This window comes from Megalops cyprinoides, chromosome 21 (assembly GCF_013368585.1).
Source record: "Megalops cyprinoides isolate fMegCyp1 chromosome 21, fMegCyp1.pri, whole genome shotgun sequence".
Lineage (NCBI taxonomy): Eukaryota > Metazoa > Chordata > Actinopteri > Elopiformes > Megalopidae > Megalops > Megalops cyprinoides.
Genome location: NC_050603.1, coordinates 25741974 through 25759785, shown reverse-complemented (window position 1 = coordinate 25759785; position 17812 = coordinate 25741974). Strand labels below are relative to the sequence as shown.

Sequence of the window (17812 nt, the reverse complement as noted above, 5' to 3'; positions counted from 1 at the left end):
CTCTCCGTGATTATCAGGGGTAAGCTCCCGGCTTCTTCTCTGGCTATGATGAAGATATCAGTTGACATCTTTGAGAGAAAGCTATATTGAAGTGATCCAAAAAAATTATATTTATTACATTTTTTGTTTTTTATGTAGAGATAGGTATAGAGGTTTGTCGGCAAGAAATAAAATTCAAGGACACCACAAATTCCCTGGACCCGAAATGGTGGACCTGCCAGAAAGCCCAGGTGTGCCGCCAGCCTCCTGCCCCAACCCACTGGGTCCTGTCCTGGGGCCTGTCTCAGACCTGAGCAGTCAGCTGAGTTTACACCTAAGCAATTTAGGATGTTTCATCACTCTAAAGATGCTGATGTCTTAGGGTTTCTTTTTTATCCTACCTGTACCTGTGGATGTGACAGGTGGATTTAGCTTGTTACTACTTGATTATCGATTTGATTAATCCCAGTTCTGAGATCTGATGATCCAAAGAGATATGAAATACTGGATTGTGTTCCAGATCCCTGTGGAGAAGCTAACTGATGCTCCTCCACTGTCCCTTCATTCCTAAAATAAACGCAGGGAGATCGCTACGCATAGCGAGTGTGCTCAGGCGTACGATGGGTGCCTCACTAGTTGCTAGCCGGTTTCCTACAGCACAGTAGTTCGGTACCATGTAATATGGTTCCGAATGATTTCCGGGTTTAGTTTTCAGTCCATTAAACAACACTCCTCCAGTTATCTTTATATTTAGTTATAGTACTTGTTGCGTTTGGTTTAGTTTTGTAGTTTAAGTAGGTACCATGTACATTGGTTGTTTGTGTTCCCCCGCTCTCTCTCTCTCTCTCTCTCTTCCGGATGCGCGGTCTCGGTGTGTGGAGGAAGGCAGCTGCTCGGGGAAGGAGGTGGTCAGAGGAAGCGCGCGCCCTGACTACGTCCCTTTTCTGAGGTTTCGCTGTAGGTTTCGCGCGAACTTTAAGGAAGGTTCATCGTAGGAGTGGGGGGGGGGGGGGGGGGGGGGGGGGAGGATATTGGTAGTTTGTTTTATTAGTATATGTAATGTTTGTTTTATTGTTATTTTGGTTGTGGTTGTCATTTTGAATATAATATTACCTTTTTTGTTTGGTTAAACTGTTATTCAAATGTAATTCATCCAGTTTCTGAATGTAGACTCCCTAGGACTCCCCTGTTCAGGGGGTGTTCGAATCTATATATAGTCAGCATGATAGACAGAATGGAGGGTGAGCTGGTGTCTGTGCAGGCCGGCATGCTGCAGCTGGGTGCAGCTGGTTAATTTGAGTTAATTTTGATTAAGTTATTATTAACTTGTTTTTTTTGTTCTTCTATTGGAATTTCATTTTGGTTTTTGTGTCTGCACTCCCTCTATGAGGAATGTTGATGGCTACCTTTTTTTTGCCATAAATAATAAATAAAAAAAATCTTTCCCTGGGAATCCTGAGGCCTGCGTGATTACTGCTGAGCTGGTGTGGCCACTTAGTGTCATCCTGGAGACTCAGGTTGTTGCCTAGGTCTCACAATCCCTGAACCAGAATTTCTATGAGTCCTGCGAGGTAGCCACATGTCTGTGAGAGTAAAGTTATTAAACAAATTAAAGGCAAAAAACACAGAAGTCTGGTGATTGAAGTGTTTGAGATGAAAGGAGGTTCTGATGCCAATCAAACTGAGTTTGAATATAAATAAAGGGGATATGAACACAGATGTAGGGGTCTTCAGAGTGGCCATGATATAATTAGATTTTTTTTTTTTAAACAGGTCATTACAAATTCATCATCCTTTTCATTTCTCCAAGACCCATGAATAGTGGTAGGATATGGAATATGGAATGTTGCAATAAAGGAAGGATAACTGAATATCTCGATTTGGAAAATCGGTTTAGTTACATCTATGTGTGGGTGCTGTGGAATTAACTTCATCATAAACTCCTGCGGAAGCAGCTTGTGAATACACTCCTGCCACGGAGGGAGAGCAGTGAAAATGGTGCCATTACGCAGAATATTATGCAAGGCATCCCCTCTTACCTTACGTAATGGCACAGACTAATTAACATTGATAATATATAAGGATTTAAGGAGACCCATAAATGCCATTATGATACCTGAGGCATTTTTTAATAGAGCCCAATTCATTAGAATAAATGCATGACGGTTCTGTTGCATTTAAAGTAACTTAAAGGTCAGCTATTTCTGTCAAACTCCACAATAAAAAAGGCCTGATTTTTTACTAGTTTTAAATAAAGTCCAGTACCTTCAAAATTACACAATGTAGACATGGTCCAAAGCTCGGTGTGACCCAGATGCCTGTGGTTTTTCAGCTATGCAGTAAAATACAACATAGGTGTGCCCTGGCATTCATAGTGTCCAAATAATAAGCAATATTACCGAGTCAACATATGCATTAAGCAGATAAACAAAAAAACAATTTTTACCACTGAAACATCCCTTGGAGCTTGTGAGCATGTTTTGAGCAGAAAAAACTGTATAGAAATGATGACAACTAAATTTTGTAAATAAGAACAGATGGGACCTGAACATACTAGGACTAGAATATGTGAACTTAGTAGGACATGTAGGACTTCTATTTATGTGAAATTTGGGTTTGATTGTCTTCATGGTGACATTATGAACTACAGTTTCACATAGAACCTTTTGTGAAGTGACATAGCTGTATTGACAATAATAATAGTTTTTAAGACACAGAGGGGAGGGGGATGGGTTAATACCACAGACTGGGAGAATGGGAAAAAGGAGTGCTTTTGCAGCCAGAGGCAAGTCTTTTGAAAAAATCTGGCAATTACTATAAAATATGAATGTATGATTATTAAAAATATGTGAGGACTGATTTTTTAAATGTAGTACTGGTGATCTGATTCAGGGGAAACTGAGAAAAGAAGAACATGTAACCAATATATCATAACTGAACACAATGGATTGCTGGAATTGGTTGTGTGACAATATTAATCTTAAGTTAATTGTACTACCTTTTATTATGAATGCACACATTTGTATTGCTTCAGTTAGAAATCTTAAAATGGAATGTACTTTAACATACATTAACTTTAACATAAATGTATGTTACTTTAACATAAATGTATACTTTTATGTTACTTTAACATAAATGTATTATAATGCCAAATATACATGTGATTTGGAGGTTGGTGAAGAGGTCTGAATTAGTGTAACCAAAGCTTTAATCATTATGATGCAACCAAGGATTTCCCCAAACAAATACGAGTAGTATTTCTGATTTCAATTGTAGTGGTGTTTGGGTCTTATGCATCTAGTGTTTATGACATGCACACATTCATTTACTCTAATTACACAACAGCTAGACCTATCTAATCAATTAACCACCCAGCTAGTCAGCCCCTTTTCATTAGTATAGGTGTGCAAGCTATAATGTTCTGGCAAAGGTGATGTTCTTTAATTAGCACCATAAGTATATCTCATCTTAGCTATCCACTATTGCTAAGATGGTGATGGTTCACCACACAGTTTAGACACACTGTAATTTTAATAATGTGTCAGCACGAAGTTGCTGTAGCTAAAAAGAAAGCCTGATATCACAACACCACTATACTACTGGTACTAAGAGGGAACAATGACATCTGAGAGCTGGTTTTTACTTGATGTATCACATCTGCTACCACTAGCTAGCCATCATGGTTGCCACCTGCCAACATTAATGAAGTATACAACCTCAAAAATAACATAAGACATGAACTTTTCCTACTTTCTTTCTCTGAAGTGTGAAGAAAGGTGGTTGTTAGGTCATCATTCAAATTCAATTTCATTCAATTCTTTCCATAATTATGCTGCCCCCTGTTACAGCAATGTAAGTCAATACTGACATATTACCTCAAGTGTCTGCTTCTGATCCCCACCATGGAGCATTGTTGAGATAATTGTTCATCTCTGTAACATTTTCATATTACATTCTCTTCAATTCTCCTCCTTTTCATCAGTCGCTGACAATTAATTGCATATTGTGAGCAATTAAATTACATATTGTATCTGGTGGAATAATACTTTGGGTGCAATAATACTGTGAACGTCTGTATGTCCGAGATGGTGTGCATTAGCTCTGGAGGAAATTGTTCATTGTAAGTTTAATAAGTCACTTGCTTGGTAGCCAATAGGCACAGCTCCACACCAGCCCAAATCAGCTAAAATCGACTGCTATCGACATTCACACAAATTTCTTGCAAAACCTCCTTTGAATTTTAAACTGGATATAAATAGATCAATACTATCTCTGAAATGTTCCAGTTTATTTTTGACTTCTGATACCATCTCAGGAAGCTGGGAAATGGACTGACACCAAACGACACATAATAGCCCCTTTGTACACTTATTTAAGATTGTGTTTCATTCATATTTATGGTTTAGCATAATGAAAAGGATAGAGATTACAATCAAGTGTGACCAGTGATATTAATGAGAGATGAAGCCTGCTTAGAAATGCGTTATTATTACAATATGAATAATAATCCTCCAACCAGCCCGACTAGACTTTTGTTGTGAAGAAAAAAGCAATTATTCCACTCAAACATACTGTATGTCTTATTTGGCATGTTCTTCTATGGGTAGGAGCTTTGAGCTCAAATAATAACTATTTCCATTTATCAATGTTTAATTTCACAGTATAAAAGAGTGCCCTTGCAGAACAGATGTGGCTAAGTTACTTGAATTTGACAACCTACCAGCAGTGGTCAGTGTCAAAGCCATTTGTGTGGTTAGCATCTGTGTATATTGACACATTACAATGCTCTTAACTAGGACAAAGCAATCCTGGTATGCAGGTGGATACAAGGATGTCCTCCCCACACATGTCTCAATCATGTGGTTGAAGCAGTCAGTTAAAAACACTGCACCCTCATGGACCCTGGCTCAGCCTCAGCGCAGGTAAAGCGGCTCGCCAATCACCGCCGTTCCAAAGCCCCCCGCTATCACCTGGGTCAGCGGGTGTGGCTCTCCACTAGGGATCTTCCCCTCAGGACAGATTCCCGCAAGCTCACTCCTCGTTCCCTATTGCCAAAGTGATCGGTCCCGCGGCGGTCCGCCTTAAGCTACCGATTTCGCTTCGCCGTATCCACCCCACCCCCATTAAAGACGCTTGGAACCCGAAGCTCCCGTGGTCCACGCCTGAGTCCTTGCCTGAGTCTTGACAGCTTTGCTCTCTTTGTGCTGTTTTTAGCTGGCTTGTCAGCTAAACGTTGAGCATCGAAGGTGACAACTGTGCTTTGTCTCTCTCTGAATGCTAAGAGATCATCCTGCCTTAACTGTGGTAGGCTACTTCTATGTATTCCGGGCTATTTTATGTTATTTTTGCATATGCCAACACTATTCAAATGCTAGCATACTACATCTATCAGAGCTAATAGCTATACTCATGGTAAGCCTAGCTATTATCGTGTGGGGGCCATGTTTTAATGTTAAATATTGCCTACGTTGTGCGCTGTTAAATTGCCACTACCCTTTCATCGTTTTCTTGTTTGAAATGTTTTGTCTGCTATAGGCCTACATCTTAATACACTAATTACTCACCCTAGCTTGCGTTTTCTTTTATATAAACATTTTACTTGCATTTAGGATAGTCTACGGAGTGCTTCTTAATAGGGACTTGTATTGCTACACCTAGTTAGGGAAGGTATGGGGGAGGGAGGGGTGTTCGTGTTTTTATTTTATTTTATTTATTTTGTATTTTGTATTTTTGTATCTTGGTAAGTGTTTTAAGAAATATAATGTTATTACACTATTTAGTACAGTAGTTGTATTTCTCTCATTTCTTGCTATAGACTTGTATGACCAACTGTCAATTCTAGTGACTCGACTTATGGAGACGCAGGCATAACTATTACATTTGCCACTTGGAACGTTAAAGGTCTTGGTAAATCTACAAAAATTAACAGGGTTCTTTCCCATCTTGATGGCTTGGGTGCGAGGATTGTTTTTATCCAGGAAACGCATTTGAAAATATCAGCTCACTCCAAAATACGCAGGCGGTGGGTATCTCAATCCTACCATTCATTGTTTAATAGTAGGGCATGTGGTGTGGCTGTCCTCATTCACCGCTCCATTCCGTTTATATCAAATAATGTAATAGCAGACCGTAATGGCCACCTTGTTATTGTAACAGGTACTCTATACAATACTCCTTTAATTCTGGCAAACGTCTAATCCCCCCAATCATGACGATAAACGGTTCTTTGTTAATTTTCTGTCTTCCTTACCAAACATTGATTGGCATTGTGCAATCACTGGAGGGGATCCAAGACTGGATAGGTCGTCTCGCAAGTCAGCTGCACCGTCAAGATCTGCGCAGGTCATTAACACTTTCCTGGCTGATTATGGTGTGACTGATGTATGGTGACATCTGCACCCATTAACACGTACATATTCCTTCTCCCAACTGCATCATACTTTTTCGCGAATAGATTATTTTCTCATAGACAAAAAAAAAATACTACTATCTGTTATGAGCTGGGATTATCATGCCATAGTCATTTCCGATCACTCACCCCTCCTAACGGACTTGAGATTTGCACAAAAAACTATTTCTCACCCAGATTGAATACAGGCATACTATCTGATGCTGACTTTGTGCAGTTTTGTTTCTAATCAAATCTGATCTTTTCATCAACACTAATGCTACTTCTGACATTAGTCATAGTACTCTATGGGAAACATTCAAAGTCTATATGAGAGGGCAGTTAATATATACATGTCCTATGAAAAGAAAAAAAAAGAATTCTCTCACTCTCTCAAACCTTGTGAATCATATTTCAGTGTTAGACAGAAACTATGCCTACGCAACTTCCCCATCCCCTGATTTGTACAAAGAGAAACTCTTCCTCAAAACTGAATTTGATATGCTCTCCACTGCTGATGCTGAGGACATGCTTCTCAAATCCAGACACACCTATTACGAACATGGGGACAAACCAAATAAAAATTTTTCACACCAGCTAGGCAATTGTCTGCATCTCAATTAATTTCAGAGATAAATACTAGTAGTGGTCTTACTCGTGACCTTCAAGAAATTAATAATGCTTTTAAAGATTTTTACATGGCTTTGTATACCTTGGAACAAAGCCCAAGACGTGAAGATCTTAATGAGTTTTTTGCGAATCTTGCTGTACCCACAGTGGCCACTGATGTAGCCAAAATTGTTGACCGTCCAATATCACACGAGGAGGTGAGTCAAGCAATCACAGCTATGCAAGACGGAAAAAGTCCTGAACCTGATGGCTCTCCCACTGAATTTTTCAAGAAATTTTCAATGAAAATCACCCCACTTATTTTGAATATGTACTGCAAATCATATGGATCAGGACTTCTCCCTGCTACATTACATGAGGCCCAAATCTCGGTACTTCTTAAAAAAGACAAAGACCCACACTGCTGTGGCTCCTATCGTCCAATCTCACTTTTAAATGTAGATGTGAAGATTCTTGCTAAGATCCTTGCATCTTGTTTAGAAACAGTTTTGCCACATATAATATCTCCCAACCAGACAGGGTTTATTAAAAACAGGTTTTCATTTTTCAATATTGGGCGATTATTTAATATTATATACCATTTGTCAAATTCTTCTACTCCTGAGGGGTAATTTTTTTGGGACTTACAAGTCCGAGACTTCATGTGTTAGACATTGCTGCAGTTCCCAGCCTTGCCTCCATACAGTCCTTCTGACATTATCCTAGAACCACCACTGTCATTCAAAGGTACAATATCTATTTTATACAGTAAGCTTTCAAAAGTACTCTTCTTTCATCAGCATAAAGACTGACTGGGAACAAGACGTAGGGGAAAATATTTCAGAGATATCTTGGAATTCCATGTTACAACGTATGGATACTTCTTCTGTTTGTGCAAAACATTGTCTCATGCAATGTAAGATCCTGCATTGTGTTCATTGGACAAAACAAAAATTATCAAAATATTTTCCTGAAGTCAATCCTGCATGTAACCGCTGCAAATTAACCCTGACTCCCCATGTTCATATGTTTTGGTCATGCCCTAAACTTACAGAATTTTGGTCTCTAACCTTTAAAACCATTTTGGGGTTCCTAAATAGACCCATATCGCCACACTCCTTGGTTGCCATCTTCAGTGTCTTTCCGGATGTGCCCCCCCTATCGTTGCTTTTCTCACTTTGCTTGCAAGACATTTAATATTATTAAAGTGGAAGGATAATTATCCACCATCATTTGTCAATTGGGTTCAAGAGGCGCTCTATTTCTTAAATTAGAGAAGATAAAGAATTTTCTTAGGGACTCTTCCAAAATTTTTATAAACTGTGGAATCCCTTTATAAAATACATAAAAGTGCACGTCAAACTGCCTGAAACTGAAGTCGACTTGTCTAACCTCAGCTTTATAGAGCGTCAGTAATTTCAATTTTAATTTACTCCGATAATAATTTTACATCTATGTCACTTTTGCCTACCTTTTTTTTGTTCTTGTTCTTGTTGTCTTTATTTTACATGTGGATATGTACTGAAATGTCATGTTTGCATATATTGTGATGATTATACTTTAAAAAACCCTAATAAACAAAGTTCAAAAGAATGGTTCAGCCATGCTGAATGTTGCCTGGACGGTTTTTAAATGCTTAAGTGCAGTCAAGAGCAGTTTACGTAGCACTAACTGACTCACATTACAACAATTTCTCCATGAAAAGGATGACTTGGATGAGACCAGGACTCACTCCATTTCAAAACGAAATTATAATTTCAATCAGTGGCAACCCCATACCCCTCTGCCAGGCAAATATTCATATTCAGAAACAAATTCATTCATTATGACATTTACAGTGTGGTAGCTAACTAGCTCTCTACAATTTTAGTCTCCATTCATGTGAAAAATACATAAATACTTTCAAAATACCATTGCTAAAAATGCATTGCACAAATACAAAAAAACAACAGAAAACATAGTGTGTGTGTGTGTGTGTGTGTGAGAGAGAGAGAGAGAAAGTATTAGGCCTTTATCAAAGTGAATTGGAAAAAAAGAAAAAAACATGTCATTTTCAGCCCCCACAATTTCTGGCTTTGTGAGTAGAGTGTTAATTACTGCAGTTAACTGGCTAATTAACAAATGATGAATTGTGTCTGCTCTCCCCTGGGACCTCCCTGCAGCACCAGCTGTTGAATCTCAGAGGGCTATCCAGTTGAGGAACAGGAGTGCTTAATACAGAAATAAATTACTGGTGACAACTCTGTCAGTTTAACTGTCAGGGTGTATTGGCTATGTGGACACCTGGAGGCGGCTACATTGAAATGCACTTGCATCAACCAAGTTATCCGCAGCCCAACAGTGCTTTGTGCTGCATTTAAAGCAGATGTGTGGTCAAATTAAAGGAGGTGCTGTATGACACGCTTCAGATGCTTAGACTTATAATTAATAGTCTGGCTCAGAACTGCCACGAGCATTTCTGTGCATTGTCAGAGTTGCATTATTGAGAAATTTAGCAGGGCTCGCATGCTGGCTGCTGTCTGGAGCACTGAAGGTCTGCCTGTTTACTCACTACCTCGGCCCTTTGCAACTAACTACTGCAGCTTTATACCACACAAGCTTCCATCTCACCGCATTTTACTTTTCCTTTTATTTTTTTCATTCCATTTCAGGTTTAACCGATATACACTCAGTGAACACTTTATTAGGTGCACCTGTACACCTGCTTGTTGATGCAAATATCTAATCATCTGGCAGCTACTCAATGCATAAAATAACAAAGACATAGTCAAGAGGTCCAGTTGCTGTTCAGACCAAACATCAGAATGGGTCAGAAATCTGATTTACGTGACTTTGACCGTGGGATGATTGTTTGTGCCAGATGGGGTGAATTGAGTATCTCTGAAACTGCTGATCTCCTGGGATTTTCAAGCACAACAGTCTCTAGAGTGTAGAGAGAAGTGGTCATTGCTTTCATGGACCCTGTGCCGTGATCTGGTGTTGACCGTCTTAGGGTCGCCCTCATGACTATGCCGGTCCCTTGCCTCCCGTCCCCTAGGTTATGCTGCCATAATGTTAGCCTGCCGGGGTCTTTCCTTATTGCACACCTTTTTCTCTGCCCCTCCTCTCCTGCCTCTCTGTTCTACATCCCTGCCATTCTTATCATCCACTAACCACTGTTTTCTGTTTGCTTCCTATTCCCTGCTCCGGGCTCCTGTCCGGAGCTGTAGCCCAAGCGTCTCATCTCGTTTTCCAGTCCTGCTACCTCGCTGCCCTGCCCATCAAAGCCAACTGCATTCCAAGACCCGGACATCCTAGGAGACATTCTTATAATCACTCTACTGTTAACTGCTATTGTTTGTCAATAACAAATGTACATTGCATAATATTGTGCCTAACTCTATCTGCCCAGTGCCGGCCAGAAGCAGATGGGCCCCCCCATGAGCCCGGTTCTGCTCAAGGTTTCTTCCTGATAGGGAGTTTTTCCTTGCCACTGTTGCCTTGTTGGCTTGCTCTCAGGGGGTCTCAGGCCTGGGAACAATGTAAAGCTGCTTTGTGACAACTTGTGTTGTAAAAAGCGCTATACAAATAAAAATGAATTGAATTGAATTGAATTGAAAAACAAAAAACATCTAGTGAGCAGCAGTTCTGTGGGCGAAAACATCTTGTTAATGACAGAAGTCAGAGGAGAATAGCCAGACTGGTCCAAGCTGACAGGAAGGTGACAGTAACCAAAATAACCACATGTTACAACAGTGCTATGCAGAAGAGCATTTCTGAACATACAACATGTTGAAGATTGAGGTGTATGGGCTACAGCAGTAGAAGACCCCTCCAGGTACCACTCTTGCCAGCTAAGAACAGGAAACTGAGGCTACAGTGGGCACAAGCTCACCAAAACTGGACGGTAGATGATTGTAAAAACATCACCTGGTCTGACAAATCTCGATTTCTGCTGCAACATGCAGATAGTAAAATTTTACCTAAACAACATGAATCCATGGATCCATCCTGCCTTGTGTCAACGGTTCAGGCTGGAGGCGGTGGTGTAATGGTGTGAGGAACATTTTCTTGGCACACATTAGGCACCTTAATACCAACTGAGCATTGTTTAAATGCCACAGCCTACCTGAGTATTGTTGCTGACCATGTGCATCCCTTTATGACCACAGTCTATCTTCTAATGGCTACTTCCAGTAGGATAACGCGTCATGCCACAAAGCACACGTCATCTCAAACTGGTTCCAGGAACATGACAATGAGTTCAGTGTACTCCAATGGTCTCCACAGTCACCAGATCTCAATCCAATAGAGCGCCTTTGGGATGTGGTGAAACGGAACATTCACAGCATGAATATGCAGCCGGCAAATCTGCAGCAACTGTGTGATTCTATCATGTCAGCATGGAGCAGAATCTCTAAGGAATGTTTCCAGCACCTTGTTGAATCCATGCCACAAAGAATTCAGGCCATTCTTGGGGCAAAGGGTGGTCCTACCCAGTATTAGAGAGGTGTACCTAATGAAGTGGTCACTGAGTATGTGTTCCTGTCAGATAATACTACTACTACTATTAATAATAATAGTAATTAGGGCTGGGCGGTATGGCTTAAAATTTATATCACGGTATAATTTGAAGCAAGAATGGTAACAGTATATATCACGGTATATTCGTTTTTCTTAAAATTTCAATATAAATGCTTCTGAAGGGGTAAAGCACTGGCATGGAAACTGCATGGCAGCTATTGCTGTACTCCTAACTGTATTACGGGGACATATTTCACATAGTACAGAGGTATTTTAAGAACATTTATTGTGCAAAACTGCAAAAATAAATAGAAAATAAAATACAAAACCTTTTTGCTGTAACTTCCATCTCTGAAAAACACTTTTTCATGAAATACGATAAAATCAAGCTGAATAATAGTGAAAATAAAAACTGACTCAGGGATTAAAGTTCTCCGTCGCTACGACGGATTTCCTTGCATGCACCGGCATAAAAGTTTATGATGCGACTGCCCGATTAAAAAAGTGTGCACCTGATACAATTTGGGATGAACTCGGGATGCATTGTTTCTAACATCTTTGCCTCAGTAAAATCCGATTAATTTATTTATAATTAATAGTAGAGGTCCTATGTCTTTATTATTTAGAAATGTGACCAATCATTTGAGATCAATAATTTTATATTTAGATTGATTCCTCCTCTCTAAACTGTTTTTCAAGCTCGCTCTCTCATCTCCACTGCTGCCAGTGGCCAATCCTCGTCAAGTCTCTCGGCCAAGTCTCACGTGGGTTGGAGGCGTGTCCGGGCTAGTCACAGATCATAGAGGAGGAAGAGCTACACGTTACACCCAATTGCGACATATCAAATGTTTGGCGACACTTTGCAATTTTCAACAGAGAATTGGCGACACTTTGCAATTTTCAAAATGGCGACATTTTGACAAGACGCATGCAATTTGCAAAATATGCCGTGCTGCTATAAAGTACACAGGCAACACGACTAACCAAAGAAATAAAATCAGACTATCTGTACCATATTGAATTGCATAGCATCATATTCATTTGCATCGCATCGTATCGCATTGAATCGCATTGTGTTGAATCAAATCGTACTGCATCGCAATAGGGGTGAATCATATCGTATAGCATTAGTAGTTGCTTCATATGCATCCTTAATGTATCAAATCGTTGACAATGTATCGAGATGTGTATAGCGTCTTTTTGATGAAGTTACACCTAGATCTGTGAGGGCTCTACCAGCCAACACGGTATAGTCAAAATCCATACCGTAGGGCAAATTCATACCGGTGTACTTTTTATACCGTTTATACCGTCCAGTCCTAATAGTAATACTACTACTAACAATAATAATAATAAACAGTGTAAAACACCTCCTAGTATTTGTAAGGTGGGGCTTGTTAAGTGAATGCTGCCGTTCTACTACATCAGCACGATCAGGAAAACTTACATGAAGATCAACTTCGGCTAAAGGCAGTAACGCTGTCAGCAGCCCAAACACACTAACTGCCTATGGTACACTGATAGCTGCAATGTGGAGACTTGTGGTAGGTTCTGTACTGCCTAAATAAATCAGGCTACCCCTTTGAAACGGAGAGAGGGGATTTCTGGAGAGAGTGTTCTGGCCTCAGAGCTAGTTAAAGGAAGAGAACATGGCCACTGGCGTAGACACTCTCTGCAATATGACAGCCCCCCAGAGGAATCTCCTCCATTTCTGAGTTTTCTCCCTGCATGCTCCATGTAGCACACCATCTCTCCTAATACTGCGCATTCTGAAAAACACTGCTATAAGAGGTTGCTTTTTTCCCCACAATTATTCGCTATGCAGCCACACAACATGCCCTTGAATGCATATTTTTGAGATTAATGTGCCAATATTAGTATTGATGATAATAATTTGCAATATCACTTACACAAATGTGACAGGTTTCTTTCTGACTTTTTTCTTAAATGCAAAGCTCTTTTAAAAGAGGCAAGCCTCTCCACTGTGTTAAAAGAAACAAGGTGAAACCTGCAGATTGGTTATGCCTGACCTGCCACCAATCTACAAGATTTAAAAATGGCTGTATCAAAGTTTTGGGAAACATTAATATTGAAATAAAAAATCCAGCCGAAAATCCACTTATTCTCTCTTTCATAAAAGACATTAAATACTGAGAAAAAAAAAAAACATTGAGATGTTGCAGGAATCACAGATTTCCCATCATACATCTGTGTGAATTATTCCAGACACAGTTATGCCTTTTGGTTTTCAAGACTAGACCCCTCTTGATTTAACAGGGTTTAATGGTTGCGTACATTTATGTAGCATGTTAACAAGCACTCCGTTTGCCAATTAGCCCTGCTGTTGTTTGATGCTGTAATTATTTGACCCACCTGTGCAATGCGGTTCACCACACAGGCCAAAAGTTGCACAGATCTTCTTTGGTAATTGTGGATTTGGTGCAGGGTAGTTAATGGGGAAAAGGAAGGAGCAGACCCACACCAGCAGTGATGGGGGTGACTGAGTGGTGCAGCTGCTGTTGTAGAGCTTTTGAAAAGGAAATTTGAAACAAGGCAGTCAGGGTGCTTCCCCTCACCTGTACCCACCTGCTTGTCTGTGCTCATCTCATATGATCATGATTGATGATCCAGATAATTGATGTAAAGCTGCTTTGTGACAACTTATTTTGTAAAAAGCGTTATATAAATAAACTGAATTGAATTGATGTGAAAGTATTACATGAACGGTTCAAGATGTGAAATGCCAATGTGCAATATACACCAGGTTTTGACTTGAATATGAATCATGACCAGGAGCTGGAAAGTAGGCGGTAACCTCATATTTTTGACAAATTGTTCTGGCTCCCCTCCTCAGGATTTGTTTCATATTGTTTTTCCTAATTAAAAAACAGGTGATAAAGTTTAGTTAGGTATGTCCATGAGAATAAGGCATTGTAGTAGTGCTGACAACTTTGGGGTCCTTTCATCGATCATTTATGCTCCAATAATATCTTGAACCACATGAACCAAAGGTGTTGCATCAAGAAAGAACACTCACCATATAAACTTGAGCTTTCTAGTTTTCTCTGGAGAGCCGTGTGTCCAATTTTAAAACAACAAGACAAAGAAAAGGTGAATTCAAAGCCACAAGAGAACTAAAGAATGACAAAATCTGGGCATCCTGGTATGGGCATTCTGTATGTGCCAATAATGACCCAACTGGCTTTAGTCAAGGTGTAATTAAAATACCTCACATGCCTTCCATAAGTGTTTGTCAGATATATGTGTTGGGAATTACACACACAGTATTAGGATTTCAATGCACCTCATATGTGCACACGCTGCTCGTTTTGTGAAGGTAGCTCTTATGGCTGAATGACAGGGGAAAGGAATGTGCTGGAACTAACTGAAACACTGTCAGTGGTACCAACTTCACTCTGACCTGGTTAGTGGCTGAGGCTCCACCGTGCTTCTGTAACATGTGCATCAGATCTGATAAGTATGCTTGCTTAGTGACCCTTTAATCACCGGACCAGTCACCAGAGCATGTTCCATTTCCCAGGGGGCAATGCGAAAGGTACACCTCAGCCTCCGTCCACATGGAGGCATCTTCCCCCTGGGGTGCTGCCAAAAGAACATTGACCTTTTCCTCCAACACATCACAGCAGCACAGAGCTCTTTGGAGCAGGCCTAGTGGCTGCCTTCCTGCTCAAAGATTCAGGGTTTATCATCCAGTTACTGCAGAAATAGAATTTTTTTTTTAAATGTTGTCACTGTATTTGAACATGTTCGGCATTAATGTTCATGTTTGAATAAAGTGGACAAAACAAGATTTTAAATGAATAGATTCTAATGCAATACAACACCCTACAATTCTTATGTGCCATATATAAATAATACTAAAAATATCTGGCATTGCCTGTTCTTGAAACAGCCTCAGTTATTTTTTTCCTGCACTGAATTACATTCAAAATGGATCAGTCAAGTTTCAGAATATGCCCAATGTAAGAGGGCCATAACAATTTAGAGGCAAGCTGGCATCCATTTCAACAACAAATCAACTTAGAGCATCCGTAAACTGTAAACAATACCGTGAGCTGAGTGTTTTGAATCGACCTCATCCATTAAAATTGTGTTATGTGCAATATTTGATCTGCATACAAATAAGACAAGGCACCCATTTAAAACTGAATTCCTCTTAGATGCAGTGAATGGAAAAAGCAGTTGAAAAAAGGAACAGTTAAAATAATATGTGGTTGATGGGTGCAGCTGAGCCCAGAAGAATGTGTGAGCAGTTTGATGTATTTTATCTGAGGTTTTGATGGCAAAATGTTAAGATTTGGGCTAAGCTGCCATTTTGAAAGGTGGTCTTTCTTCTATCAGTAATCATAGAGTATACAGTGTGTAATTAGCAATATAAGAAAAGCAAAAAACAGTTGAAAAAATGTAACTCTCCTAGCTTCAGATATGCAAGCATTTGTGAAATGTCTGAATTTATGTTTATTTTTTTTGTCTCTTTATTCTAAAGGCACAAGCCACTGTGTCGAGGGCTGAGCCTGTTACAACAGTGGAGAGCTCATTCTTTTTGTTCAGTGAGGTCCTCAGGAAATGAGGTGGGTTGATTATGTGATGCAATAATGATGCATCGATGCATCATCAATGCAATGATGATTATGGTGAGTACAACACCAGCCAGCTGTGAGGATGATGATTAGGTGGCTGTACTGAAAGAGACAGTTTGGAAATTTGACCAGGACACCCGAGTTAACTGTCACGTTCTTTCATTTAGTGTTAAGGGGTATCTAATGATGATGGTGATTCAGGACCTTGGTTTAACATCCCATCACTGCACTGGGACATTTTATTTACTTAGCCATAAGAGAAGAGTGCCCCCTACTGGCTCAACAAAACTGAAACCAACAGCTACTTTACATTCTGAGGAGATCTCTTGTCCAATTACTAACCATTCCTGCTTAATTTATACTGCTCTGTAGCCCTCTGTGCCAAACAGCTTATCTATACAGTCATCTTGAATCGGAAGTGTTGAGGAGTGCATTGGTTTCCTTTCATCAGAAACACACTTAGGCAGCTCTCTCACAATCCCAACCAAACCTCTTTTCACCTCCTTTACCAACCAAAGCAAAATGACAACACTTTATACAACATTTCTCAATTTCTCCATAAAAACATGCAATGAGATGTCATCAAGTTTCTGAGCCTGTTGCCTGTTGTGTTTAATTTTTATGTACATAGAGAAAGCTATTTTATCCATAGTCACCACCAGCTAATTCATACTGCATGCTACTCCATGACTTGGAGTAGTTGATATCTTTATTTTTATAAATGTTTCTCATTCTGTGATGTTTTCCCTGTGACATGTGGTGTAGTTGTTGATGAAAAAGTTCCATATATCTGATGCCAAAGGAAATTTGTTCCTCTGATAACGTTCACTTTTGGACCCTTGGGTCCAGCCACAAACATCTCAATCTCTGGAGTTCAACCTTGTGAAAAACAACACTGTGGAATCCCATGCAGAGTACTGTGTGTTGTCTCTGAATGAGGTGACAGTGACAGGGACGGACAACCCCCTCTCCCACACCCCATATGCTTTTCTATACCCTAAATGACGTACCCTCTGGCATAGTATTCCGTTTGGCTGTCCCCACCTCTACCATCACTACCACTGCCCCCTTGGTGGTTTATTCAGCCGATGAGTCTCCATGGTAAGGTAAAACCTGGGACAGGTCTCTGGGAGTGCTGCCAGATGATATCTGTCTCTAAGCTTTGCTCTGAAATGTATGATCCATGAAATGTATACTAAAGACACATTCAAAATGTACCCATTTATAAATCCTACAGGCTGTTGTGGTATTTTAAGTGAGAACTAATTTGATTTGGAATAAATATGTGATCATTGTTGTAATTGTATGACAGCATCAAAGTGGACAGTTGGCATTCCACTGATTTGGGAAAAGTGAACCACAGATATGTTTGAAGTAAACCATTTCATGTGAAAGTTGTGGTCATTCTGTAACAATTGCTAATAGTCGGCAAAAAAAAACTCAAAGGGAATGATATATAAGTATGAAAACTCACAAGTGCGGGTTGAAAGAAGCCATGATTAGACATGCTTTTAGGTTCTTTGTGTTCAAATTTCCTCCACATTTTAATGTTGTAAATAAAACCAGTCTTGCCTGGGATGCCTGTCTTTGTATGTATATTCAGTTATGATTGGTCAGATCAATGGATAAGGCAGTGCATTTTAATTGCCATCCTGATTGACCTAACCAAGCACAATGTACATTTCAGAAATGGCTATGGCTGCTTTATTTTCAGTAGTTTAAAAAAACTGTC

At 39.8% G+C, this 17812-nt stretch overlaps 1 protein-coding gene across 1 annotated transcript in view; it reads left to right on the top strand.

The window, feature by feature from the left end:
• The first annotated feature begins 205 nt into the window (after nt 1–205).
• The window catches only part of LOC118796418, a 98677-nt gene continuing 81070 nt past the window's right edge, over nt 206–17812 (top strand). The window contains exon 1 of the mRNA XM_036555280.1: nt 206–296. Coding sequence (XP_036411173.1) covers nt 206–296 — 91 coding nt within the window. The remainder of the gene's footprint in view (nt 297–17812) is intronic.